This window comes from Stenella coeruleoalba (genome assembly GCF_951394435.1).
Source record: "Stenella coeruleoalba genome assembly, chromosome: 2".
NCBI classification, from domain to species: Eukaryota; Metazoa; Chordata; class Mammalia; order Artiodactyla; family Delphinidae; genus Stenella; species Stenella coeruleoalba.
This window is the reverse complement of record NC_137147.1, coordinates 173,105,738-173,132,650: the sequence shown is the minus strand read 5'-3', so window position 1 is coordinate 173,132,650 and position 26,913 is coordinate 173,105,738. Positions and strand designations below refer to the sequence as shown.

General features: G+C 39.3%; 1 protein-coding gene across 1 annotated transcript in view; it reads right to left on the bottom strand.

Moving 5' to 3' along the window:
• Window positions 1-7,629: 7,629 nt before the first annotated feature.
• LOC307182397 (DNA topoisomerase I, mitochondrial-like) overlaps window positions 7,630-26,913 on the bottom strand; it is a gene marked incomplete at both ends in the record, with an annotated part of 36,308 nt that continues 17,024 nt past the window's right edge. Inside the window, 5 exon segments of the mRNA XM_079913623.1 lie at window positions 7,630-7,965; window positions 7,969-8,298; window positions 8,302-8,555; window positions 8,558-8,861; window positions 10,687-10,723. Coding sequence (XP_079769749.1) covers window positions 7,630-7,965; window positions 7,969-8,298; window positions 8,302-8,555; window positions 8,558-8,861; window positions 10,687-10,723 — 1,261 coding nt within the window.

The window sequence follows — 26,913 nt, the reverse complement described above, 5'->3', positions numbered from 1 at the left end:
TCAAACTGCAAAACTTAACTTCTTACAAAAGAATTATGCTACTTCCCTACAAATGGGTCCATGATGCTGTGAATGGGTGGGTGTAACTTAGAAATTATTGCAATCCTAGAAAAAGGAAGTCACAACTCAAACCCAAAACCTGATGCCATCGGTTTCCAAATAGTGACACCTACCTAGCATGTCATGGGTTATATTAGAACATAGCAATTAAATTTAATTTTTCAAAAATAACCAATTTCAATCCGTTTGCTCATATAAAGAATAAACAATAAATATGTATTGAGGGATCAGCAGGGTATTAAAAGAGGATTCTTCCAGAACACATAAATTGCATAGTAACAGATGGCTTAAATTTATTGAACACTTACTATATGCTGGGGAAATCATTCCATACTTCACATATGTTGTCTCAGTCAATCTTTAAAAAATAAGAACATTAGGCCCAGAGAGCTGAAGTGTGCTACCTACAATCGCATAACAAGAAAGCAGCTTAGCTAGAATTCAGACTTTCCATAGCTTGATTCTAAAGGTTATACTCTCCTCTAAAGCTCACTCTCTCAGGGAGGGACACACATTCCTCGAGGTGTTTTTTCATAGGCCAGGGTGCACGTCAGTCAGGCTGAATGTGAAGCAACTTCTCAACTTTTCACTGTAGTCCTAGAGAAACAGCATGTTTAAGTGTTTGAAATTTCGAGATACTCTATCAAAAGTATTTCTGCAAAATTCCCACTTTTTTGTTCCAGCCAGCATAAATGTTTGTTTGTTTCCTTGTGAAAGCTGGGAAAGCAAAAACATTTTATATGTAGCAGGGGATTTGAAAAGTTGGAGGCTGACTTGCATAGCTGATGGAGACATGATGACCTGTCTGATGTCTTAGAAAGCGGGTGGAGAATTGCAAACTGGAATTTAAAATGTGTTCTTCATTTTAATGCCATTTATTAAATTTCAGAAAACAACACAAGATCCCACAAACCGAGTCAACTTTAGAATTGATCAACAAAATATATACTGACTGTATTTAATTCGTTTCTCACCCCAGACTGACCCTCAGTAAGTCAAAACTACGGAAAATTCTAAGGTTTGTGATTTTTGCATCATGTTTCACTTGACATCTTTAAAGTGAAATTATTTTGAAAAACATAGTTTCAAATGAGAATAGGGATAGCAGATAAAGATGGCAAGTTTTAAGTGTAGTGCTGATACTGAGAAAATCAGGTGTCCGGATCAGCCCAGTAAGACAGTGACCACAGTGCCCTTGCAGGGAAGATGCAGCCACTACCTGTGTGTGAGGGTGATCTAAGCAGCAGGGAGGAAGGTAAGTTTCCAGGCTTATGTGAAATATGTGTTACCTTATTGTGAGGAAGAGAATGAATTGCCCTGAGCATAACCCTATGAGCATAACTCATGTCATTTTGTTTTCAAAAATCATGGACATTTTGAAAGAAAATAGACAAATTATTTACAGCTAAACAAGAGCGAGGTCTTGGCTAGAATCAATTAAAAAAGAGTGCAAATCAAACAAAAATGTTTTTAATGCTTGACGTTTGTTTGATGGCCAATTTCAGAATTACCCTGAAAGATGATGCTTATGAAATAAGAGAAGATTAGGTAAAGTCCTGTTCTTCAGATATGAAAAATGTCTCCTTTTGATGAAAAGAGACAGCAAAGCTAAAGAAAAAAGTTACTGTCCTCTCACTACATTGCCAAATAATGCAGTTTCAAGCGCCCCCCATACCCAACTGATTTGGTTGAGAGATTTTAGGTTCTTAGCTAATGAATTCATATTATATTTTCTGTTTTCACTATATTTATAATGATCTTATCTATGAAGATATGCTCATTGAAATGTTTATCATTTTTCTTTTTTAAAATTTTCACTAGAGTATAGTTGATTTACAATGTTGTGTTAGTTTCAGGTGTACAGCAAAGTGACTCAGCTATATGTATAGATATATCCACTCTTTTTTTTAAGATTAATTAATTAACTTATTTAGGCTGTTTTGGGTTTTTGTTACTGCATGCGGGTTTTCTCTAATTGTGGTGAGCAGAGGCTACTCTTAGTTGCGGTGCGCAGGGCTTCTCTTTGCAGTGTCTTCTCTTGTTGCGGAGCATGGGCTCTAGGTGCGCGGGCTTCAGTAGTTGTGGCATGCAAGCTCAATAGTTGTGGTTGGTGGGCTTTAGAGCACAGGCTCAGTAGTTGTGGTGCACGGGCTTAGTTGCTCCGTGGCATGTGGGATCTTCCTGGACCAGGGATCGAACCCGTGTCCCCTGCATTGGCAGAAGGATTCTTAACTACTGCGCCACCAGGGAAGTCCCCATATACTCACTCTTTTCTCTTTTTTTAAATTTTAACAAGAAGCATACGTATGGGAGTAATTTGTCAATCTGGTACTATTCGCTTGAAGAATGGACAGGAGTCTGCACGGCTAGGGAACAATCTACAGGTAGTTAAAAGCATGAGTCATTGTGCATTAAGGCCACGGAAACCCTGTCTTTGCCAGGGTTAATGAAAAATTTTTTTAAACGGATAAATCCTGGCATATATGTTTGTTGACCCAGTGTTGGCTTGTTTGCCATGTCTTCTTAAATCCATGCCCTAAATCAAGGCAAACCTACATATGTTTCAACTTCTCATGAAGATTACTGTAGGGAAGATAAGGTTGGGTGAAAAAATTTGACCTTGGAGAATTATGAATCATTAGAGACTCTCGATTTGATACATGTTAAAGTATCTGTGGTAAAATTTAAAAAAAAATCTTTCATCCACAGAAAGACTGTGAATGAGTTTTTCCCAGACACTGTAATAGAATCTGATCAGTGTATGAGAGACCCTTACAGTAAAGACCCCTATAGTCAGCCGTAAACACAAGTGACCTAAGAGACACAGTTAAGGAATCTCTTCAGCAGTAGCCTGAAACACCGTGGCACAAACCTTAAATGCCCTCAGGGTGACATAAATTATTGAGCCAGGAGGCCAGAGAGAATGCCTGTCTGAAGACTTTTATCTTCCTCAGGTTCACCGGTAAGCGGTCCACAACCCCCCAGTCCCCACTCCAATATGTCCTTTGCCTGGCAGAACTTTGGGCAGCTCTCCTTAGTCATTATTCTGACTTTAAAAGTATCAGAAAATGCCATTCGTTTGCCTATTACATGAATCAGGGTCCTTACGACTTGTGATGTCAAAATGGGACCACATCCATCTGGGCATTGATCTTGATACTCAAGATTATCTTTATGTAATAAGGTATGATTTTCTGAAATTGCAAATGAGATCTGCATGGAAATGCATTGTCTTTTAGAAATGACATTTAAATAAATTTTAATTCAAATCAGCCATTGTTCACCCGTTATCTAATACAAGAATTTGTTTTGTATTTTGTCTTCTGAAGGTGAATAATGTGAAATGTTATTACTATGTAAGGGAGCCCCGTAATAAAACCCTGTGCCGCTTCCTTTAAAGAATAAATCAAAGTGTATTTACTGTCATTCGATCAACATTAAAAAAACTCACCTCCTGGCCCCAAGATGTTTTTGATAGGCTGCCACCGAAGAATGACTTAAAGTCTAGAATCTGTACTGTCCACCTTTGTGGACATAGGTATATCTGGAACCTGATTATAATTATGCCTTTCTCAGTTACTTACTTTTTTTCTTATACCCTCATAGCTAAGCTAACATCTACTTTTTTTTTTTTTTTTTGCAGTACGTGGGCCTCTCACTGTTGTGGCCTCTCCCGTTGCGGAGCACAGGCTCCGGACGCGCAGGCTCAGCTTGAACATTTAAGTTCTCAGTCTATTCAAGGTGGATATTTGCACATGATGGTGTGAACTGGGACCCCTTTTCATTCTCCCCTGCACTGGGATAGCTTATTTTGAGCGCTTGATTTGTTAAGCAACCTTCCTTTCCACACTAATGTGCGACGCTGACTCTGTCCATCAGATTTCCCTACGTGCATGGGTATGTTCCTGGGATCCGTTCCTTTGGTCTCTGTGACTTCTGTTGCATCAATGTACACTGTTCTCTGTTGCCCTTGTCTGTTAAGGCCATTCTGCAGATATGAGAATCTAAAAGCATCCATCCTTCCATCCCTTAACTTGCAGTGGCTTGCCTTCTCCTATGTTTGGTGATCTTTGTGAAAACATCCTTGACTTTAATCTGTGGGAATTTATCACAAGCCCAACTTAGGGAAACAGTCCTCCAGCAGGGCCCGTCTCTGCTTCTGTTGGTAGTCAGAGAACCTGTGCAGGATGAGATTTTATTGTTTTTCTTTTTCTTTTTGATGTCACTTGCTAATATGATTCTATGTTGCTTTTGTTTGTTTGTCTTTGTAGTTGTTTTAGTATTTTCAGTCACCAGTGGGTACTGAGAGCCTACGATGTGCAAAAATAAATATAATAAGATATTATGTGTTGAACACTTGGGTGTGTTGAACATTTAAAATATGATAGGTATTTTCGAACACGTGGTATACGCATTATCTCCTTTAATCCTTCTAACAACCAGGTGAGATGACTACTATCATTATCTGCAATTTATGGTGAGGAAATGGAAGCTTTGAGAAGCTAGGTTTAACCGGCCCGAGATCGTACAGCTATGTGAAGCTGGCATTTACTTCAGAGCCGACGCTCCTAAGTATTATGCTGGGCTGCCCCAAAGGCAAACATGCATCACTAACACAGCCCCTGTGTCCTAATCTCAGCTCAATCTTATTAACTGTTCAAATGTGCTCATCGATATGACCATGTGTGACATTCTATATGACTAGTAAAAGCAGGAATTTCCATAAATGAAAACAGGAGTGTGACGTGCCCTGTTGGTTGCAGGAAATTTTTCTGATTCCTAAGAGCATATATTTTAAGATATCCAGTCTTCCTCCACATAGCCAAGTGTTTCTAAGGAAGCTGACCCCATCGTCCGATCCAGTGGGTCTGGAGGAGTCTAAGGAGTCCAGCGGTCAGAAAGTAACCCTTGCCAAGGGTTGGTATGAAAAAAAAAGGTGGCCAAAATCAGGCCAATGAACCACAGGAGAAAATCTTTCCGAGCATGAGAAGCTGTCCTTTCCTACCGACGCAAGAGATGTAAAGGTAAGCCCCTTTCCGCCACTAGTTACTATTGTTTCCAGGTGATATGTTACAGCCATTTGTGATCACAAGAGGAAACCAACTATAGGATGAAGCCAAAAGCAGAGATAGTGGAATACAGGCTCAGTGGAAAGTACTAATCAGACCTTACTGGGTACCCTATCCCCCCTTTTTTTTTCATTATGAGAAATAATACATTACCTTTTGATTGGTAACCCAGAGTTTGATGATACTTGTTGCTAAATCCATTATATCTGATGAATGGTGGAAGGAATTTTATACGCGTATCGCTAAGTGAAAGAAACCAATCTGAAAAGTCTACATGCTGAATGATAACAACTGTATGACATTCTGGAAGAGAAGAAAAAAAAAACTATGGAGACAGTTAAGAGATTAGAGGTTGCCAGAGTTTGGGGTGGGGGAGGGTATATAGGCAGAGCACAGAGGACTTTTAGGGCAATGAAAAGACTCTGTATGATACTATAGTATGACTACGTGTCCTTATACATTTATCCAAACCCAAAGAATGTGCAACACAAGACTAAACTTTAAGGTAAAACTATGGATTAGAGTGATTATGATGTGTCGATGTTGCTTCACCAATTATAACAAGTGTACCACTCTGCTGGAGGATGTTGATAATGGGAGAAACTATGTAAGTGCAGGGACAGGGGGCATATGGAAATCTCTATAACTTCTTAGTTTTGCTGTTAACCTAAAACTGCTCTAAAAAATTGTCTTAAAATATCTTTTCAGAATTTGTAAAGTAAAATTTAAAAAAAGGAAAGATAGTAACAAAAGTTACTTAACTCTGGGAGTAGAGGTAAGAATGTTATTAAGGATGGGAATTTAGGAAGTTTTTTAAATTACTGGTAATATTTTATTAAGTTAATTAGTGTGTACACCAGTGGAGCAGCATCTCCTTGGAATTGAGACCCTTAGCACCCTGTGCGCTACGGGTCTTATCCCCTCCTACTTTATTAAGAAATATATTATAGGATCATCTCTTCTTTCTCCTAGATGATCAACATTTCCCTTATAAATGTCCTTGTTCCGTAGTTTGGGATTTTGAAATACAGAGACTGTCTTATACATAAAATATTCATAGCACTTAACTTAGTGTGAAAGTTACTAAAGATGCTGTATTAATTGTTTCTTCCTTTTCTGTATTGTATGATGGTTTGACACATTCAAAAGCTTTCTGGCCAAAAGAGAAACCCATTTCTTAAAGATAACAACGTGCTGAGCTGGGAGCACATTTTTCATGTGCAAACCAACCAATCCAAGTCTATGGCCTCAACCACTCCTTTATCTATTTCTCACAAACCAAGCTCCAAGTCATCCTTGGGCCGGGTACCACCAGCGAGACACCATCCTATAGCCCAGGCTTTCCTGTAATTATCCAAACCTAAACTCTTTACTCTGATATGTCTTGCTTTTCTCACAGAAATCCCAATAAAGGATGAGCTGGACTTTCCCCTTGTTCCTGTCTTCTCCCACCTGACCCAAACCTGGTGCTTCCCCTGTGGCCCTGCATCTCATGTGGTGGCTCTCTAGGACCTGTGTGTATAATCAACTCTTCCTTCTAAGCCTCATTCTTATTTCCTCCTGTGGCTGCCCTGAGATTATCATACCGTATCCAACACTTACATTCTTAGAACACATGTCAAATAAACATGTGTAGAGTCTTGCATTTCCTAACAAACAAATCAAAATTCTTGATCCCTAAATGTCTACCTGTAGCTTCTACAGGGTTTCACTATTTTGTGTATTATGCACATAATACATAAATGTTTCTTTACCTTGTGCTCAAAATATGTTTTTGTAAGGTGAGCTCAAAATTTTCACTAGTTTTTTAAATTGATGCTTAACTTTTCCCCACATTTGGGCAGACTTTTTAAACCTTCAAATATTACAAGGCTATTGGTTACGAAGAGCCAGCTTCTGTGTACAGGTCAAAGCATCTACACAGAGAAGTTGAGTTTCTCCATGGAAATTCATGGGTTTTGTCAAACTTGTTTGGAAACCAATAGATGGTAAAATCAGCTCGGGATTACTTTTAGTTTGTCTGAGAAGCAACTGGTTAATCTAATGGATCCTAAATCAATGTCATTTTGTCGGAACAAAGGCCATGAAGGTGGGAGGAGAGGAGGAAGGGGCAAACTCTTTTCTTAAACTTTTGACTTAGATCAAGTGTTACAAAAATAATGATAAGGAGTGAACAGCCACCTAGCTTACTTTACATTAGTATAAATTTGGCAGAATTGTCTAACATGGTTCCTGGTCTGATTGAATTGCATCTGGGAGGCTCTTAACATCCTTCCACATAAAAATCACCATCAAGCTGCCAGAATGTCCCCACCGACTTGTTTGGCAGCGTGGAAACCTGTGGCCTCAGACATGCACCAACAAGAGGGTGGGCTCCCTGAGTTTGCAGGGACCTGATGTGTGCCTTCTGAGACAGCTCTTTTTTTTTTTTGTACAAAATTCCCCCATCTGCTTTAATGGTGAAAAAAAATAAGTTCCAACGAGGCACAGAGATGCTCATTTAGAATTCAAAGTCTTTGCCTGCCATGTCGAGAGCCCTCTGTGTCTTGTTGTAGATCTTCTCCACGGGCACCCCAAACCTCTTACACCAGGCGACACTGATCTGGGGGTCCAGGTAGTTGAGCTTGGACGTGCCCAGGGCCACCTGCTTGCTGTCCTCCTTGTCTGTGGCCTGCAAGCGCAGTCTCCCGAGCTGCTCCTCCAGTTTCTCCAGCAGCCGTCCCCTCTTCTCCAGGAAGCTCTTGGACCTGCTGTCCCCTCTGGATTTGTGGTCGGCCCTTGCCTTCTTCAGCTGTGCCTTGGCCTCGGCCACCTGCTTCTTCTTCGCCGCAATCTTCTACCGAAGAGTCTGCATCGACTTCTCGAAGGTCTTGGGAGTCGCCCGCTGATGGTTGCAGAGAACGGCAACGGCCTGATTTGCTCTGTTGTAAGACAGAATCTTAGCGGCTACGCTGTCTTCAGCTCTGGTCAGTGCTCTCAGCTGGCCCTGCAGGGTGAGGCTGGCGTTGCAGGTCCGGAACACCTTGGCCGTCAGGCCATCCATCAGGTCCTGCAGGTGCTTGTTCAGACTGGTGGTGGTCAGTCTGTCAAAGAGCTCATCCCCAGGGCCTTTGTTCTCCATGAACAGCTGCAGATTCTCATACACCGGCTTCTCCACCCGCACTCTGTTTTAGTAGCGGATCGGGTCCTGTCCCAGGAAGTCGAATTCCACGACGTACGGGCAGCCACCGGCCCCTGGGTGCAGCTGGACGTGTTCCACGCGGAGGGAGTAGCCACCCACCGTGTCAGCCGCGTCGCCCTCCTCCGTCTCGTGCCCGGCTCGCAGCGCCAGCTTGTCGATGAAATAAAGGGCCACAGCGCGTCTCGCCTTCATTTCTCGGGACTTCCAGTCGGCCCGGTACTGAGAACGGATCTCGCCCAGACTCCTTTCAAGCGCTGAGCCACTTCATACTTCTCCCAATCTCTCTCCTCCTTCGGCTTGGAGCTGGGGTTCAGCATGGTGTACTTGATGGAGTTCTGCCCGTTCTCTGTCCACGCCGCCAGCCACGTGACCGTGCGGTCGCACCGCACCTCCTTCCACCGGTGACTTACCGGAGGCTCGGGTACTTCGGAGTCCCTGCTGCAGTTGATGGTCACGTCCTCCAGCAGGACACTCCTCTTCAGCATCCCCATCTTGGGGTGGTCGCCGCGGCCTCGGAACAACCCAGGGGGCTCGGTCTTGAAATTGCCGATCTTCTCTCAGTGCCCGTCTAAGATACAGCTCTTTGACAGAGTCAGCCCAGTGCATTTTCCATGCGGGAAAAGTGTCGTTATACCCTAGGAAACACGGTGACAATATCTGAAGTTAGGGGTTCTGTGGGATCTGAGGATTGATTCTAAACTCTCAGTTCCTAAATACACACAGTAGAGGGCCACGGTAGAGTTTTCAGGAGTGGCAAGGGAAACGCAGCTTTCATTTCTGTTTGATATTGAAGCACTTATTGTATCAACTAGTATCAAACAAGCACAAAAGCTCAAAACTGTATCGAGTACCATGCTTCCAAAGAATGGCCAAAAAACATGGAGCGTACTAAAGCGCTTATCTAACTTCCACGACCAATAATTTAAAAACTAAAAATCTGAAACTTTCAGTGCCTATAAGGCTTTGTTTAAGAACGGGGTGAGGGATTCTGAGAAAGCGTCAGAGGAGACTGTACACCTTTCCTTTTCCCATTCCCACCCCTGCCTTTACTGCAAACCATGGCTAGCAGCCACGCTGAGCCCCAAGCACAGACCAGCTCTGCTTTCACCCAGAGATTCCAGTCCAGGACCCAGGGGACAGGAGGGGAAGCTAAATGCAGCTCAGGTTCGTACACTGAAGCCAAATAATTGGTGAGTTTGGCCAAGATTCAAGTTCATTCTGAAGCATTAAATCAAAGTGTTACAGGCTTGGTTCCAACATTTAGAACAGCCCAAGTAGTGAATTGCCAATCAGTTACCTTCCTCTCCCTGTAATCAATCTAATCTAGGTGACAGAAGCGAAGAAGAGCCAGGACCTGGCCTGAATGGCAAAAAATAAGCCAAAGAATTAGAACAGTAAATTTCATTGTTAACAACCCTTCTGAGTAAGGAGGAGGTATTGAAGAAGGAAAGGAGTTAATCCAACAAAGAAGACACATGGAGGAGAAAGGAAATACCCATTTCAGTGCAAAATTAGAGAATAAGAGCAGGAATAGGAAAAAAGGGGGGGGAGTCTTAACACACCCCAAAAAGTTGGTCTAGATCGTAAGAGACATCTGATAGAGGGGTCTGAACTTGGGAAAAAAAAATGAACAAAGCAAGAGAAAACAGAAGAGACAAGAAACAAATTGGGGCAAAGGTGCATTCCCACAGGACACCGCAAGTGGAAGCTGGCAGGAAGAGATCTCGAACAAAGGTGGTAGGTCCTGGCTGGGATGAGGTCTGTGGCAGGGACGAGGAAAAACTCTGAGAGTCAGAGACATGAACTCTTTGGTTTTTAAGCATCGAAAACAATGAAGTTATTACTTGGAGGAAAAAAATAATTTGTTAAATAGATCAATAGCTCTCAGTTCACCAGAGATAACACTGAACTACATCAAGGGGAAATAAATGTAAATTACACTTTCCAGATCAAGATAATTTTGATGAACAGAATTACAGTCTCTAGCACATCACACAAGACTTAGGAGAATATTCAATGAAATCTGAAAATTTTTATACATAAACGGCAGATGTGAGGAAACTCGAATGCACTTTCTTTTTGCAAAACATAGATTGGACTGTCTTGATTGTAGTGACACCAGCCTCCATTTAGTGCCTGCCAAGGAAGACTCCTTCATGGAAGAAAGTTTACTCTGCTGACACATGACGCAAAACGGGTTTTGGTCTAAGAGACAGAGAGGGATGGCTGGAGGTACCTGGGGAGATGGAAAGGGGGTGATGACCTTCACTAATGAAAACGATGCAAAGACACAACACTATACCATTCAAGCTGCCCAAAGCAAAGATGAGTGACAATACTCAGTGAAAGCCAGTAACACGCAAGCACACGACATACATGTTCTTGCTCCAGGTGGAACATGACACTGTTAAACCTTTATGAGAAAACAAACATCAAATCAGTTCTTTTCCCTTTTCTCCATGTGGAAGTCCGTATTATCATTCGTGAAGGCTGGAACTTTTTTTTTTTCTGACAGATTCTTCTACTCTCTTTCTAGAAAAGAACTGAACTCAGGGAACTGTACAGCCTTCTCCACAGATTCTAAATACTCCTGACTCCGTAGATTATCTTCCAGCAGCTGTGAGGAACGTAAAGCTTTTCCTAGAATATGGGGGAGGGAGGAATTCTGAAGCATACTCTAGGCAGTTTTTCCGCAGCTCTCATGTGATTTTTAAGAGCCAGCCGGTCTGGAAAATGTTGAATTTGTTTGTAGGAAAGGTAAACACTGCCAAAATCAACAAGTTCCTTCCTTAGGGGGCTGTAGAGAAAATTGGTCTACAGATTAAGACAGTTCAGACAACTTAGGCTGGAGTAGAAGTGAACCCCCCCGGCATGCAGGTCTTACCCCAGAACTGTATTAGAAGGTGGATAAATCTCTGTTGGAGTAATTACAAACTGTGTACTCGAGAGGTAAAGGAAATTAAAATTGATCTCGTCTATAAATATCTTAGACAAAGTGAGTGTTTTGAATGAATAAGTAGGCCAAGAGGCTTAGTGAATCGGGTTAAATTGTTCAGCCACACTGCCTAGATTGCTTGTTCCGGGTGTCTTAACTGGGATCAGACCAATATAAAATGGTTTCACAGGCGATTGTTTACAAGTCAACAAAAATGCTTTGATTAAAATGGAGCAGCTAAACATTTTCTGCATGTCCTGTAATTAGGGCTGCCGGATAAAAAGCAGGACACAGCGTCATCTGAATTTCAAATAAACCACAAATAATGTTTTTCGTATAAGCACGCCCTCAATATTGCTTGAGACATACTTGTACAAAAAGAATTATTCACTGTTTATCCAAAATTCAAATATAACTGTGCATTCTCTGTTTTTATTTGCTAAATCTGGCACATTTACCTGTAATACCTATAAAATAGGGTATGTGTTTTCTATACTCCCAAATGCACACTGGATTCATATTTGAATAAGTTTAGCCAATACCTATGTACAGAACCATAAAGATTAAGTATTATTTATGAGATGAAAATCCAGGCAAGGTTTTCTAAGAAGTTAATTATAAGAGTTACTTTAGGGAATTGAATTTCCTGAGTTTTCTTCTAGGTTGTGCTTTATAACTATCTGGGGAGTTTTAAAAATCCAGGAGGCAGCTCAGACCGATTAAACCAGAACCTCTGGGTGGGATGCAGGCATCTGTACTTTTAAAAAACTCCACAGTGAATTATTGCTGCCAAGGTGAGAATCACTGCTCTAGACTGATTGGTACGACCTGCCAACCTGTGATCCCAAAGATAAAAGATGAAAAGGGAGCTGACGTTTCCAGGCTGTCATTCAGGGTATCACAAGTTTGGCTACCTTTGCCCCTGCCTGCTTTGAAATTTACAAGAGCATTCACATTCAGCTATGAATGGAGGATAAGTGAAGGACTGAGAAAAAATAAGATGAGAAGGTTTTTGAAAATCTACATCTTCATGTGGTACATATATACGCAATGAAATATTACGCAGACATCAAAAAGAATGAAATAATGCCAATTGCGGCAACATGGATGGACGTAGAGATTATCCTACTAAGTGAAGTAAGTCAGAAAGAGAAAGACAAATACCGTATGGTGTCACTTATATGTGGAATCTAAAGTATGACACAAATGAATTTATCTATGAAACAGAAACAGACGCATAGACATAGAGAACAGACTTGTGGTTGCCAAGGGGGAGGGGGTGTGGTGGAGGAAAGGATTGGGAATTTGGGATGAGCAGATGCAAACTAGTATATACAGGATGGATAAACAACAAGGTCCTAATGTATAGCACCGGGAACTATATTCAATATCCTGCAATAAACCATAACAGAAAAGAATATGAAAAAGAATATATATATATATACACATAACTGTCACTTTGTTGTACAGCAGAAATTAACACAACATTGTAAATCAACTATACTTCAATAAAATTTTTTTTAAAAGAAAAAAAGAGAAAAGTCTACATCTTCAAATATAGTAGCCTATGAACTTTCTCAGGCTGGGTTTTATGGACACAACTGTTAAGCAAAGTTAAACACCCATAAATCTCTGCTCTTATCGGGGGATTAAAACTATATGGAGACATATATATTTACATTTACAGGGTGCAGAGAGAAGTCACAAAGTTTATATTTCAAGTACATATTTCCCCATTGTCTTCTTTTTTTTTCTGCCAAAACATTACCTATCAGTGTCAGTTATAGAATTCTGAAAAATTACCAAAAGACCCAACCAAATTCAGTACTTTTAATTCAAATGATGGGCTGCAACTCCAGCGTGCTCTTAAATTACTAAATACTGCAAAGATCACTGAGGTTAGTTTTTCTCTGTAATTGTAACTGACAATGTATTGCGTGAAGATGAACATAGAGCATTCTTTCTGTTTTTGTCCTGGAAGTTGACTGATAAGCCTGATACAGTGCTGCATGCTTTCAAGCCTTCCTTGTCAGAAAGCCTGAAGAACTGTTATATTATTAAAACCCCAATCCTAGCACTTACAAAGAGCGTTCCAAAGCCAGCCTCCATATCTTATCACATACCAATGGCTCCACAGTGCATTTTTGACACAGAGTATATTTACTTTCAACACCAACAACCTTCCCTTTGCTCTCCTCTGGTACCCTAAACTCTCCTGGATTTAAGAATCCCATGTATACTTTGCAACAAGCTGTTTTTGTAATTTCAACCCTGAAAGGGATAAAGAGTTAACTACATCCTTCATTAATAATGTAGGACTGAGAGTCTCTAGATTCGTGCTGATAGAGTTTTTAGTTCTCCTGACACGAGAAGAGATAAAGACCAGAAATCATAAAATTATTTCATGTTTTACTTCATCTCCAGCCCACTGTGAACACTAAGATCTGTCTACACTTAAATGCAAAATGGTTTTCTTTGATGCGATCATGCCTTAGATATTAAGGGGCACATGTTGGTTAAGTGAAAAGAGAACTGAGCTGTCACCAGGTTCATCCCCCAATGTCTGTGATCACTCTGATTCTGTTCCCCATCCTGTTCTCTTCCTCTTCTGTATGTCCTTAACCAAGTCTTTAATCACCTCCTAGGTGTGTATTACCCTCAAATATGTATTTCCATCTCTAAATTCTCGTTAAGTTAGAATTTCATTTTTCCTGTGGTCCATGGAATATACCTCAGGGCTGTAGACTCGAAATCTTGAAGAAGCTTATTTAACACATCACGCTTCACATAATCAACAAGTTCACTCTCCCATTCTTCTCTCACAAAAGCTTACATATGCATCCTTTCATATACATATTCCTACTGCCAACTCCCTGTATCAGGCTCCATTAGCTCATAACCAAACTATTACTGTAACTTCCTAATTGGGCTCCCTTTATCTACCCCATATGGAGTTCTGATAATGATACTCCCAAGGACAAAGGATTTTAAAATTTTAGAATATTCTCATTTTCCACTGACTAAAGAGCTTCATGCTCAAGATGCAGAAATGAGAGTCTGGGAATAACAGTGGAGAGGGATCCTAGCAAATACTTTGGAATCTCAGTGGGAATGGTGGAAGTTTATATCCTAGGAGTGTGGAACAGCCAGGGCTTGATTTAGCCATCAAAAACTGCAACCTAGGGCTTCCCTGGTGGTGCAGTGGTTGAGAGTCCGCCTGCCGATGCAGGGGACACGGGTTCATGCCCCGGTCCGGGAAGATCCCACATGCCGCAGAGCGGCTGGGCCCGTGAGCCATGGCCGCTGAGCCTGTGTGTCCAGAGCCTGCGCTCCGCAAGGGGATAGGCCACAACCGTGAGAGGCCCGCGTACCGCAAAACTGCAACCTATCCTTGAGTAAATCCAATTCCTGATCTGATTAATGTCATCTGACCCTACTGTATGGTTCTAGGACTGGTTAGAGTAAACCTACTTGGAAAAAAATACAGTAACCTCCAGAACCCACACAATGGCTGTCATTTAATTAAAAATCTACTAGACATCCCAGGAATCATGGCCAAGAGAAAACACTAGAAATAAACTCTCATTTAACCAAGTTATTAAAGTTGGACTTTAAAATGGCTATATTGAATATTTTTTCAAAAACGATTGACAGAGTAGAACATTTTACTAGAGAATTGGAATCTATTAGAGAATAAATAAAAATTCTAGAGTTGACAATGTGATAAACTGAAATTTAGACTTTGATAGATGTGCTTAATGAGGAGATTGATATAGAACATGAGAGGATTAGTGAACTCATCAAGAGAAAAATGATGAAAACACAGTCTGAAGCCTAGAGACCAAAGCAAAAGAAAGAATAATACAGAAATGAGCATATGTATTTGTGTATTTCTGGGCAAGCCTCCCTCTATATATAACATCTATTTATATATTTATCTATCTATATCTATATTTATATGACATGGATAAAAACTATAATCTACATAATTAAAGGCTCAGAAGAATAGAGAGGGAATAAAGGAAAAAAATATTTGGATTTCCAAAACCTGACCAAAAAATCAAGATACAGATCTTAGAAAAGCTGTGGACCTCAAGCAGGGTAACCACACAACCCCCCCCCCGCCCCCAAAAAAACCCACAACTAGTCACAGCATAGAAAAATTACTGAAAATCAGAGACAAAAGAAAATAGTAAAAAACATTCAAAGAAAAATGCTATCTCTAAAGGAGCAATAATGACATACAGCTGATGTCTCAATAGAATATGAAATCAAGAAGACAATGGAATATCTTTAATGAAATAAAAAGGAAAGCTACTGCCAAACTAGAATTCTGTATCTAGAAAAAAAATCTTCGAAAAAATTAAAGATATTTGAATACATACAAAAACAGAGAATTTGTTGCCAGTACACTGAAACTAAAAAAAAAAAAAAAAGTTTTTCTTCAAGCAGAAGGAAAATGATCGCAGGTAGCAGCAAAACAAAAATGCAGGAAGAAATTTCAAACAACAGAATGTATCTCAGTGATTGGAATGTAGTATAATGATTGAATTTTATGACCAAAAAGAAGAGGATGCCTCTTCATTTTGAGGGGCCCAGTATCAGCCTCCTTAGGAAGTGCTATGTCTTTGTGAGCAGGAACTTTTCTTCTTTCTTGTATCACTAGTGACTAAAATGGTGACTAGCATATAGTAAGTACTCAAGAAATATTTGGTAATTGAATGACTAAATCAATAGTCTCTACAAATTTGCACCACATTTGAAAACCCTGGGCAATAATCAACATGACTTTTGCTACCCAGATACAAGGAAATGATGGACTGAGGTGAAAATCTATGCTTATTTGAGGGGGGGAAGGAAGAAGGGAGGAAGGGAAGAGAGAGAAACTCACATGATAGTTTGGAACTAACACTGAGAAAGAGAAGGGTAATGCTCAGCCCTTTTGTACCCTCCAGTCTTGATTTGTTGGAAGGAAAATTTTATAGCTGTGGTGCAGAAAAGGCAGTCAGGTTTCCCTTTGGAAATATTTAGCCATTTAGCATTTGTGGATCAATACTTTTTGAAAGGTCGTAGTAACAATTTTAAGAGCAGCACAGTAAGGCTAATAATGCCCACAATGAAATTTTATCATCAAGAAAAGGAATGAAGGCTAGTGCCTATGTTAGCAGATTGGTAATCAGTGAGACTCACTCTGTTATCCCGTGAAGCTGGAATGGAATGGCTGTGGTTGTAAGTGGATAATGTGACTCCCTGCCACCGTCACCTCAGGGTGCCAACAGCACGGCACGGCTATTATCATTCCAGGGTGGTCATGAGCTCCGCTATTCTCTTCTGCAAGTTTGGGGAAAGATATATTGCTGTCACAACAGGGTAATAGTAGACGGTATTACACAGGCAGGCAGAGAAAAAGGAAACAGACTTAGATCTTTAGAAAACTAACCACAGCCTCAGTTATAAGTTTCCAAAATAAGTAGTTGGCAAGTAAGAGCCTAAAACTGTCAGATCTCTCATTTAGTTGGGCCTTGCATTCTTGTCCTGGTGTTTGGATAACAAGAAAGAATATGTGTTGATAGATTACATGTTACAGAATTGGGCAGAAAATAACCCCCTAACAAGTGTAACTCCCTTTAAACCACTGAAGTTTCAGATAGTTGGTTCTCATTGTCTAAATAATGCATCAACTCCATGCATAAAAAGCAAATACCAAACTGCTGCTAATATGCATGGTTTAAATTTGGATTATTTGAGAAGTCCACACTAGTCTAGCATAAACTGAGCTCAAGGGGTGATAAATGCTTTCTTTCAAATTCTGTCATTTGCTCTATATTTCTGTAAACAAATTTTGGAAAGTACACACACACACACACACACACACACACACACACACACACAATATCCTGTATAAAATCCCTACCTAGGATCTTCCTCATTAGTAACTGGCATGCTTTCATAATTCTTTCTCAACCAGTGAGCTTGGTAAATTAGTCATTTGAGACTCACTTCTGTCCTTGTTTGTCACGTTTACGTCACAAGGGTGTTGGAAGGATTAATTAGTTAACATGCAAAATTCTTTGAAGATGAAAAGTGCTGTGAAATTGCTAAGTGGTGCTCACATTCCTTCATAGGACATATGTTTCTTTTTATATTTGTAAAAATTCATCCACCTCCTGTTAACACTTTTTGCTAGGATTATGTACTCAGATTGCTTTTTAGAAAATTGACTAGCCTTAGCTTTTCCTCCTCGAGGCTCGAAATATTTATTCACCTACAGCCTCATTTCTCTTCTCTGTTTTTTCCTACTAAGTATTATTTTTTTTTCTTACTGAGAGGTCCTAATATTATTTATGAAATCCTGTTTCCTAGTTATTTTTCCTACTTACATTTTTTTGTATTCATTGGAACAGTGGACTGGTATACCTAAAGATCACTAACGAGAAAAGGAAAAGTCACTATTCCTAACTTTTAGAGGCTTAAGCCATGAGAATCATTAGTTTGGTTCAAATGTTATAGTCCAAAGGGCAGGCAAGTCTATCTGTGAAATTCACTGAGCAAGAAAGAAGAAATTGCTTTTTTTCTCAAGACCTAAATTTTCATCAAAAGGCATTATTTAAAATGTCTTTTATGAAACTGGAATAGATATTCAAGGAAATCTGATGAAGTGCCCCCCGCTCCCACCTTCTGACCCTGGACGCAGCTAAGGGTACCTGCAGCTCACGAGCTGAGGCTCTGGATGCCAGAAGAGGTGTTCCTCTAGCAGATTAAAAGGCTCATTTCCAGTAAGCACCTAAATGTAGAGGTATTCACCTAGAGTTATCACAATTATTTTAACTACCTAGATCTGTAAAACAGAGGTGATCATCTAGGATAAACTCCTGAGATTTTCTTCACAGCTCTGACTATGAAGAACCCAGCCATTATTTTTCCACTACTTTTTTGACAACTTTCTATTTTGATTATAAAGTGGGACCTTGAGATGTTTAAATGTATCAGCTTTTTAAAAGAGGTGTTCTTCATATTACTCCTAAAGGATATTCTCCCCAAGAGATTATGGTACTGACCAATATCATTTTCATAAACAAAGGTTACAAAACACAGCTACATACAAATGCTTTTCCCTTTGTGTAATGAACTTAATTCCGCTAATATTTAAGCACATTAAAATCATATATTTCTTATGCTTCTTGTCTCAGATAGACAACCAATGAAATATCCACAAAATAAAATGGGAAATGACCTTGGTACAATATATTTACGATTATTGTATGTAACATATATATATCCTTAATTATAATACTATTATAAGAAAGCATATTTCACAAGAAATTTTATTTCCTTTTCTTTTTTTGATAAACAAAAAGTTGTACATAATTAATATATACAATTTGATGAGTTTGGAGATAAATAAACACCCATGGACCCATCACCACAATCTATGCCATAAAACCTATCCATCACCTCCTGAAGTCTCCTCAAACCCTCTTACTTCTCCTCCTCCCTTTTCCTCCTTTTTCTCCTCCTCCTCTTTCTTCTACCATAATTATTAATACTATTAGTATTTTGTGATTAAAGCACACATAAGATCTACCCACAGTAAATTTTTAAATGTACAATGCAGTATTGTTAACTAAAGACCCTACGCTGTACAAATCTCTAGGATTTATTCATCTGGTATAAATGAAATTTTGTACTCTTTGACTAATATTTCCCCATTTTCCTCTCCCCTCTGGCAATCACCATACCACACTCTGCTTCCATGGATTTGACAATTTTAGATTCATCATGTAAGTGGTATCACATAGTCTTTGTATTTCTGTGTCTGGCTTATTTCATTCAGCATTATATCCTCCAGGTTCATCCGTGTCATTGGAAATGACAGAATTTCCTTCTTTTTTAAGGTTAAATTACATTTTATGGTATGTAGATGAAAAAACATTTTCTTTTCCCACTCATTCATCAATGGACATTTAGGTTGCTTCCATGCCTTGGCTATTGCGAACAATTCATCAATGAACGTGGGAATGTATATTTCTCGTCGAGATCCTGATGTCAATTCCTTTGGACATACTCTCAGAAATGGTATTGCTGGATCACATGACGGTTCTGCTTTTAGTTTGTTGAGGAACCGCCCTACCGTTTTCCATAGCAGCTGTGCCACTTTACCTTCCTATCAACAGTGCACGAGGGTTCCCTCGCCGACATTTTTAATATTTTTTCTTTAATAAAAGCCAACCTAAAATGTGTAAGACAATATCTCATTGTGGTTTGAGTTTGCATTTCCTGATGATTGGTAATGTTGAGTGCCTTTTCATATATCTGTTTTGGTTTTTTTGTTTTTGTTTTTGTTTTTGTGGTACGCCGGCCTCTCACCGCTGCGGCCCCTCCCGCCGTGGAGCACAGGCTCCGGACGCGCAGACTCAGCGGCCACGGCGCACGGGCCCAGCCGCTCCGCGGCATGTGGGATCCTCCCGGACTGGGGCACGAACCTGCGTCCCCCGCATCGGCAGGCGGACTCCCAACCACTGCGCCACCAGGGAAGCCCATATATCTGTTTTTATATGGCTTCTTTGGAGAAATGTCTATGTTCTTTTGTCCATTTTTTAATTGGGTTATTTGTTTTCTTACTATTACATTGTATGAGTTTCTTATCAGATATATGGTTTGCAGATACTTTCTTCCAATCTGTACATTGCCTTGCTGTTGCTGTTTTTGATTGTTTCCTTGGCTGTGCAAAAGCTTTTTATTTTTATTTAGTCTCTCTTGTCAATTTTTGCTTTTGTTGATGTGCTTTTGATGTCATATTCAAGAAATTATTGCCAAGGCTACTGTTCACAATCTTTTTCCCTATGTTTTCTTCAAGGAGCTTGATGAGATGCCCTTGCAGATCAGTCAGGAAATGATGGGCTACAGAAAGTACAATTCCAGGACCGTGACTATCCACATAGGAAAGATAAAATTGTACCCTAACCTTGCAATGTATGAAAAGATCAATCCCAGGTGGAATAAAGATCTTGTAAACAAGCTCATAGAAATTCAGAAGAAAATATAGATTATCTTTATGACCTTAGTGTAAGAAGAGATTTCTCATACAAGACAGAAAAAAATGCAAATCATAGGGAAAAGATTAACAAATTCAACGATTTTAAAATTAGAAATGGTCAAATATCAAAAGACATAAAAAAATTAATGGATAAATTATAGCATAGGCAAGTACATTTGCAAAGTTTAAAAGTAAGAGATAATTGAAATCCAAAATATATGAAGAATTAAATAGAAGGCAAATGAGACCTGCAAATAGGCAAATTCACAGATGAAAAAACCCAACGGCCAATAAACCCAGGAAGAGAGATTCTCAGTAATAATTGGAAAAATGCAAAATAAAAGAACGTAAGAAACATTTCAGATTCAACAGACTGGCAAAAAGTTTGAGTACACCAAGTGTAGGTAAAGATAAGAAGCAATTAGAAAATTTTTACAGCACTAATGGGGTTATAAACTGTCTTAACTACTCAGGGGAGATATTTGGCATTATCTATTAAAACTGAAGGAGGATGCCCCAAGACCCATCTATCCTATTTCTAGGTATAAATACTATAAAGATTCCTGTCTTTGTGGGAAAGGAGGCATGCACTAAAAGACTTGGGGCAGTATTTTTATAGTTAAATTCTAAGTACAAACTAAATGCTAATCAGAAAAATGAGAATAAATAAACACATTGTGTGTATAGACACATGATGGGATATTTATATAATAAAATAAATTTGTTACAGTTACATGCATTAGAAATCCCAAAGACCCATTGATGGGGAAAAGCAAGATTTACCAAAATACATACAGTATGATGCAATTATACAAAGTTAAAAATATGTAATATATTGCTTAGGGATTTATACATATAGAGTAAAACTGTACACACTTCTTGATACTAACAAATAACAAAAAAATTTATAGCGTTTACCTCTAATGAGCAGCGAGGGAACTGTGATCAAAAAACAGTTTATCCATGACTTCAGTGGTATTTATGAGGTTTTACTTCTTAAATGGGGTGATGTATACGTGGATATTTGTTCCATTATGCTCAATAGCTGAAAAAATCTGAATGCCTGAAAGTTTTTTATGAAAGAAATAAAGGAAATAAAACATAAGCAACTGGTTTTTTATTTAGTCTCAATATTTATTTATTTATTTATTTGAATTATACATATATGTGTATTTTTTTTAAATTGGGGTATTGTTGTTTGGCAATGTTGTGTTAATTTCTGTACAGCGAAGTGAATCAGCTCTATGTATACATATATCCCCTCTTTTTTGGATTTACTTCCCATTTAGGTCACCACAGAGCACTGAGTCAAATTCCCTGTGCTATACAGCAGGTTCTCATTAGTTATCTATTTTAAACATATTAGTGTATATATGTCAATCCCAATCTCCCAATTCTTCCTACCCCCCTTCCCCACTTGGTGTCCATACATTTGTTCTCTATATCTGTGTCTCTATTTCTGCCTTGCAAACTGGTTCATCTGTACCATTTTTCTAGATTCCACATATATGCATTAATATACAATATTTTTTTCTCTTTCTGACTTACTTCACTCTGTATGACACTCTCTAGGTCCATCCATGTCTCTACAAATGACCCAATTTCATTCCTTTTTATGGCCGAGTAATATTACATTGTATATATGACCACATCTTCTTTATCCATTCATCTGTCAATGGACACTTAGGTTCCTTCCATGTCCTGGCTATTGTAAATAGTGCTGCAATGAACACTGGGGTGCATGTGTCTTTTTGAATTATGGTTTTCTCAGGGTATATGCCCAGGAGTGGGATTGCTGGATCATATGGTAGCTCTATTTTTAGGGGTTTTTTTTTAAGTTATTTTTAGCATTCAGGATTTCTTTTTAAAATTGTATTTATTTATTTATTTTTGGCTGTGTTGGATCTTTGTTTCTGTGTGAGGGTTTTCTCTAGTTGCGGTGAGCGGGGGCCACTCTTCATCGCGGTGCGCGGGCCTCTCACTGTCGCGGCCTCTCTTGTTGTGGAGCACAAGCTCCACATGTGCAGGCTCAGTAGTTGTGACTCATGGGCCTAGTTGCTTCGCGGCATGCAGCATCTTCCCAGACCAGGGCTCGAACCTGTGTCCCCTGCATTGGCAGGCAGACTCTCAACCACTGCGCCACCAGGGAAGCCCTATTTTTAGTTTTTTAAGGAACTTCCATACTGTTCTCCATAGTGGCTGTATCAATTTACATTCCCACCAATAGTGCAAGAGGGTTCCCTTGTCTCCACACCCCCTCTAGCATTTATTGTTTGTAGATTTTTTGATGACGGCCATTCTGACCGGTGTGAGGTGATACCTCATTGTAGTTTTGATTTGCATTTCTCTAATGATTAGTGATGTTGAGCATCCTTTCATGTGTTTGTTAGCAATCTGTATACCTTCTTTGGAGAAATGTCGATTTAGGTCTTCCGCCCATTTTTGGATTGGGTTGTTTGTTTTTTTGATATTGAGCTTCCTCAGCTATTTGTATATTTTAGAGATCAATCCCTTCTCTTTTGCTTCATTTGCAAATATTTTCTCCCATTTGGAGGGCTGTCTTTTCATCTTCTTTATGATTTCCTTTGCTTTGCAAAAGCTTTCAAGTTTCATTAAGCCCCATTTGTTTATTTTTGTTTTTATTTTCATTTCTCTAGGAGGTGGGTCAAAAAAGATCTTGCTGTGATTTATGTCAAAGAGTGTCCTTCCTATGTTTTCCTCTAAGAGTTTGATAGTGTCTGGTCTTACATTTAGGTCTTTAAAACATTTTTAGTTTATTTTTGTGTATGGTGTTAGGGAGTGTTCTAATTTCATTCTTTTACGTGTAGCTGTCCAGTTTTCCCAGCACCATTTGCTGAAGAGACTGTCTTTCTCCATTGTATATTCTTGCTTACTTTGTCATAGATTGGTCAACTGTTTTTTTAAAGACATTTTAGTTCTAAGAAGAAAATAGTAGCCATGAAATATAATCATAGCATACAAGGATGGATGTCTGCCTCAGCCTTGAACAATATCTACAGTCATAATTGTAAACAATGGATGTTAATTTAAGCAAAATTTTCAATATAATATGCTTTTCTTGGTAAGATGGGGGAATAGACATACTTTTGTAGCAAAGAGTTTGTGTAGATAAGCCAAATCATCTTCTTTCATAATGGCAACCTAAAACAGAATATCAAAACTCGACATTTATTGAGGAATACTGAGGTACAAGAAGAATCAGATAAAAGTGAAGATGGTTGCCTCTGGAAAGCAAGATACAGGGGTTTGAAGGGGTAGACAGAAGACTGCTGTTTTGAAAGATAAGCTTTGGAGGACTGTTTGAGTTTTAAACAATTTTTAAATATGTGTTTTAAAATATGAGTTTTAAAATATATGTGTATTATTCAATAAAAATAAATTGTAATTAAAAAATTAAGACTCCGTACAGAACAGAATCTGTAACCTCAGTTGAAGCTACACCTAACATTGACCTATATGTGTGGTTTGAGCCCCTTCCGTTCTATGGCATTCTTCTGTTTGTTCATGCACAGTTATCCAGAAAACTAATATTACATCTGTCATTTGAACTCTTGGCTACAAAATCCCCAAACACCAAAACAATTAAAAAAAAACTATAATTCTCACTCCCTGAGAAATCCAAACCAAAGAGTATGTATGATACATATATACATTAAAAAAATGGAGTCCATAACTGTGACTGCTCATGTTACCAGCCATTTGTGGAAAAGCAGAAAATAGAGATGCAGCAAAGGATTAGCTAATCTTGTTTCCTGCAGGATGTATTCTCAAGTGGGTTTATACAGCCTGTCTTGTTTTGAATGAGTCAAGAAAGGGAGTCACTCAGCACTGCTCCCCAGGGAAATCTATCCTGTGTCAGCAACAGAGCACCTGTGGTGATACCATCACTCGTACGGAGCAGAGGGACTAAGAAATAGAAACCACTGGGGAGAAAAAGAGAGACGGGGAAACAAGTTTCTGAAAAGGCATCCTTTGACACCAGCACACCATGTCATTTCCCAGGATTAAAAAGACTTCAACTCTATAAGGAAACTATTTTTTCCAAATCCAAATTCTCTGCCATTTCACCTACATTAAAGACGATCATGGCACAATGGGGATTTAAGAAAAAGTCAGCAAGACCCCTAATTCCAAAAAGTACTTTGTTGGGGTGTAAAGCAAGATGAGAAAATGATTCATACTGCAAAAATCAAGAAAATATTTTTATTCTATTCATCTGCATGTGAATAGGTAAATATAGTGAGCTGCAATGCGAAAACAGTATGATGCTAAATCATCATTTTTACCAAATTCTGCTTCTTCTATCCACACATTCCTGGTTAATGTTTGTTTCACGTCCCTTTCTTCCTCCTCTTCCTGCCCTCACTCTTCCCATCACCTGCTACTCTCCAGACACTTCTGCTTTTCATCTGCTCTTTGAAGAAGCCAAGTTTGCTCCTGCCTTGGGACTTTTAAACTCATTGTCCTTTCCACCCAAAATGTTCTTCCAGATTCAGATCCAGATGGTCATGCTCCTGGCTCCTTCTTGTCTAAATGAGCTTAAACGTGTCCACAAAAACCCTTTCCCTGACCACCCAATCTAAAGTAAACAGTGTTACTCCCTGTCACATAATCCAATTTTAATTCTCTGGATAGCACTTTCCAGTACCTAATTTTATACATAAAGATTTACTTATCAGTTTACTAACCTATACACATATACACAGAGAGAGAGAGAGAGAGAGAGAGAGAAAGAGCAAGAGAGAAAGAGGAATCCAAACTCTATGAAAGCCAAGATTCTGCTTGTCTTGTCTTCTGCTCTATCTTCAAAATCTAGATTAGTCTCTGCTCTGTATTTTTTTTTTTTTGGCTGTGTTGGGTCTTCATTGCTGTGCACAGGCTTTCTCTAGTTGCATCAAGGTGGGGGCTACACTTCATTGCTGTGCGTGGGTTTCTCATTGCGGTAGCTTCTCTTGTTGTGGAGCACGGGATCTAGGTGCGCGGGCTTCAGTAGTTGTGGCACACGGGCTCAGTAGTTGTGGTGCACGGGCTTAGTTGCTCCACGGCATGTGGGATTTTCCCAGACCAGGCCTTGAACCCGTGTCCACTGCACTGGCAGGCAGATTCTTAACCACTGCGCCACCAGGGAAGTCCCCCCTGTTCTGTATTGAGTGCTTGATAAATATTTATATTTTTCTGACAGGACATTTTATTTAAGGATATCTTTAATTACTAGCATCAGCTAAGACTAATAACATTGATTCCGATGTCTTTGAAAAGTTAACACGGCAATGACAGGGGTTAATGAATATAGGAATGGTAAAGGTATTTCCATTATGTTCGTATCTGAGTTGACTATATCATACAACATAAGTGATAAATATGCATCGTCTTTCTATTCAGGTGCTTTGCAACACAAGATTTGATTTAACCCGTGAGTTGTATATAACCTCTCTCTAAACATAATGTCAATAGACAAATCAATACATACGTAGCATATTATATTTGCATATCCTAACCTATCTACTTTTCTTGACAATTCTGGGTCTGCCCCAGAGTTCCCGGGGTGGCTCATGAGCAAAAGGGATTTGTTGGGTGGTATGAGTGAGGCTGGATTCAGTTGCAAATTGTTTTCTCTCCTTGAAGATGTGAATTAGCTGAGGTGTGAAGTCATCCTCATACTTTGGCACATGACTGAGGTGTTTGGTTGGAGGATTTCTAAAACAAATAAGCAGAGAATTAAACTGTGGGACAGCTTGCAGTGCAGCTGGAAATAGCAGTCTCTGATGAGCTTGTTGCACCAACAACCAAAATTAAATAATGCTCTGAAAAGCCACCCTGCCTCAAGTGCTCCATTGCACTGTTCCTCTGACATACCCTGCTTAGGTCAGGAGCCAAGGACAGACACGACTCTTATGAATACTGCCCTTCAAGACTGACATGCAGCCAAACTGAAAACCACATACCTACTTGGAAAGGAAACCAAGAGGCAGCCTGAAACGTGTTACATGAGAATCTTATTTATTTGATCACATATAAATGAAAGTCCAACCATTTCAGTCTCAAAATTGTCTTGGGTCACAAGGAGTGGTGCTATGAATGGACTTAGTAGGAATGAAGTGAAGTTTTGTGTGTTGACACAAGATGATCAACTATATTGCAAATATCTCAAGAGGGTGTGTAGAAGCCAAGACTTAATAAGCTACTAACCAAAAAGAGTTTTGCCTCTTAATGCTTTATAGATTTTTATAGCCATGAATGCTTTATAAATCTCAGAATGGGCCCATGCATCTGTAAAGGAGGTATTTCCTTATTTTCTATGAGATGAACATCTCTCTTCAACAAAGGACCCTTAGAAAACCTCTCTGTTCTTGATAACTTCATTTTAGAAACAACCCACCAAGAGGTACAGTTGGTGAGGATGCAAGATTCACACACATTCACTACCCCTGGTGTCAAAAGTAGTGAATACAGAAAATGCAGCATCCGTGACATTTTAAAAAGAATATCACCTTTTACTTATGACCATTTCTGAGTGTTATCGAAGTAAGAAAAGCCCTCTTGGTACTAACATAATATTGTAATTGGGTGAGTTGCATTTTTTAAGGTATAAAACTTGTAATAATGATAC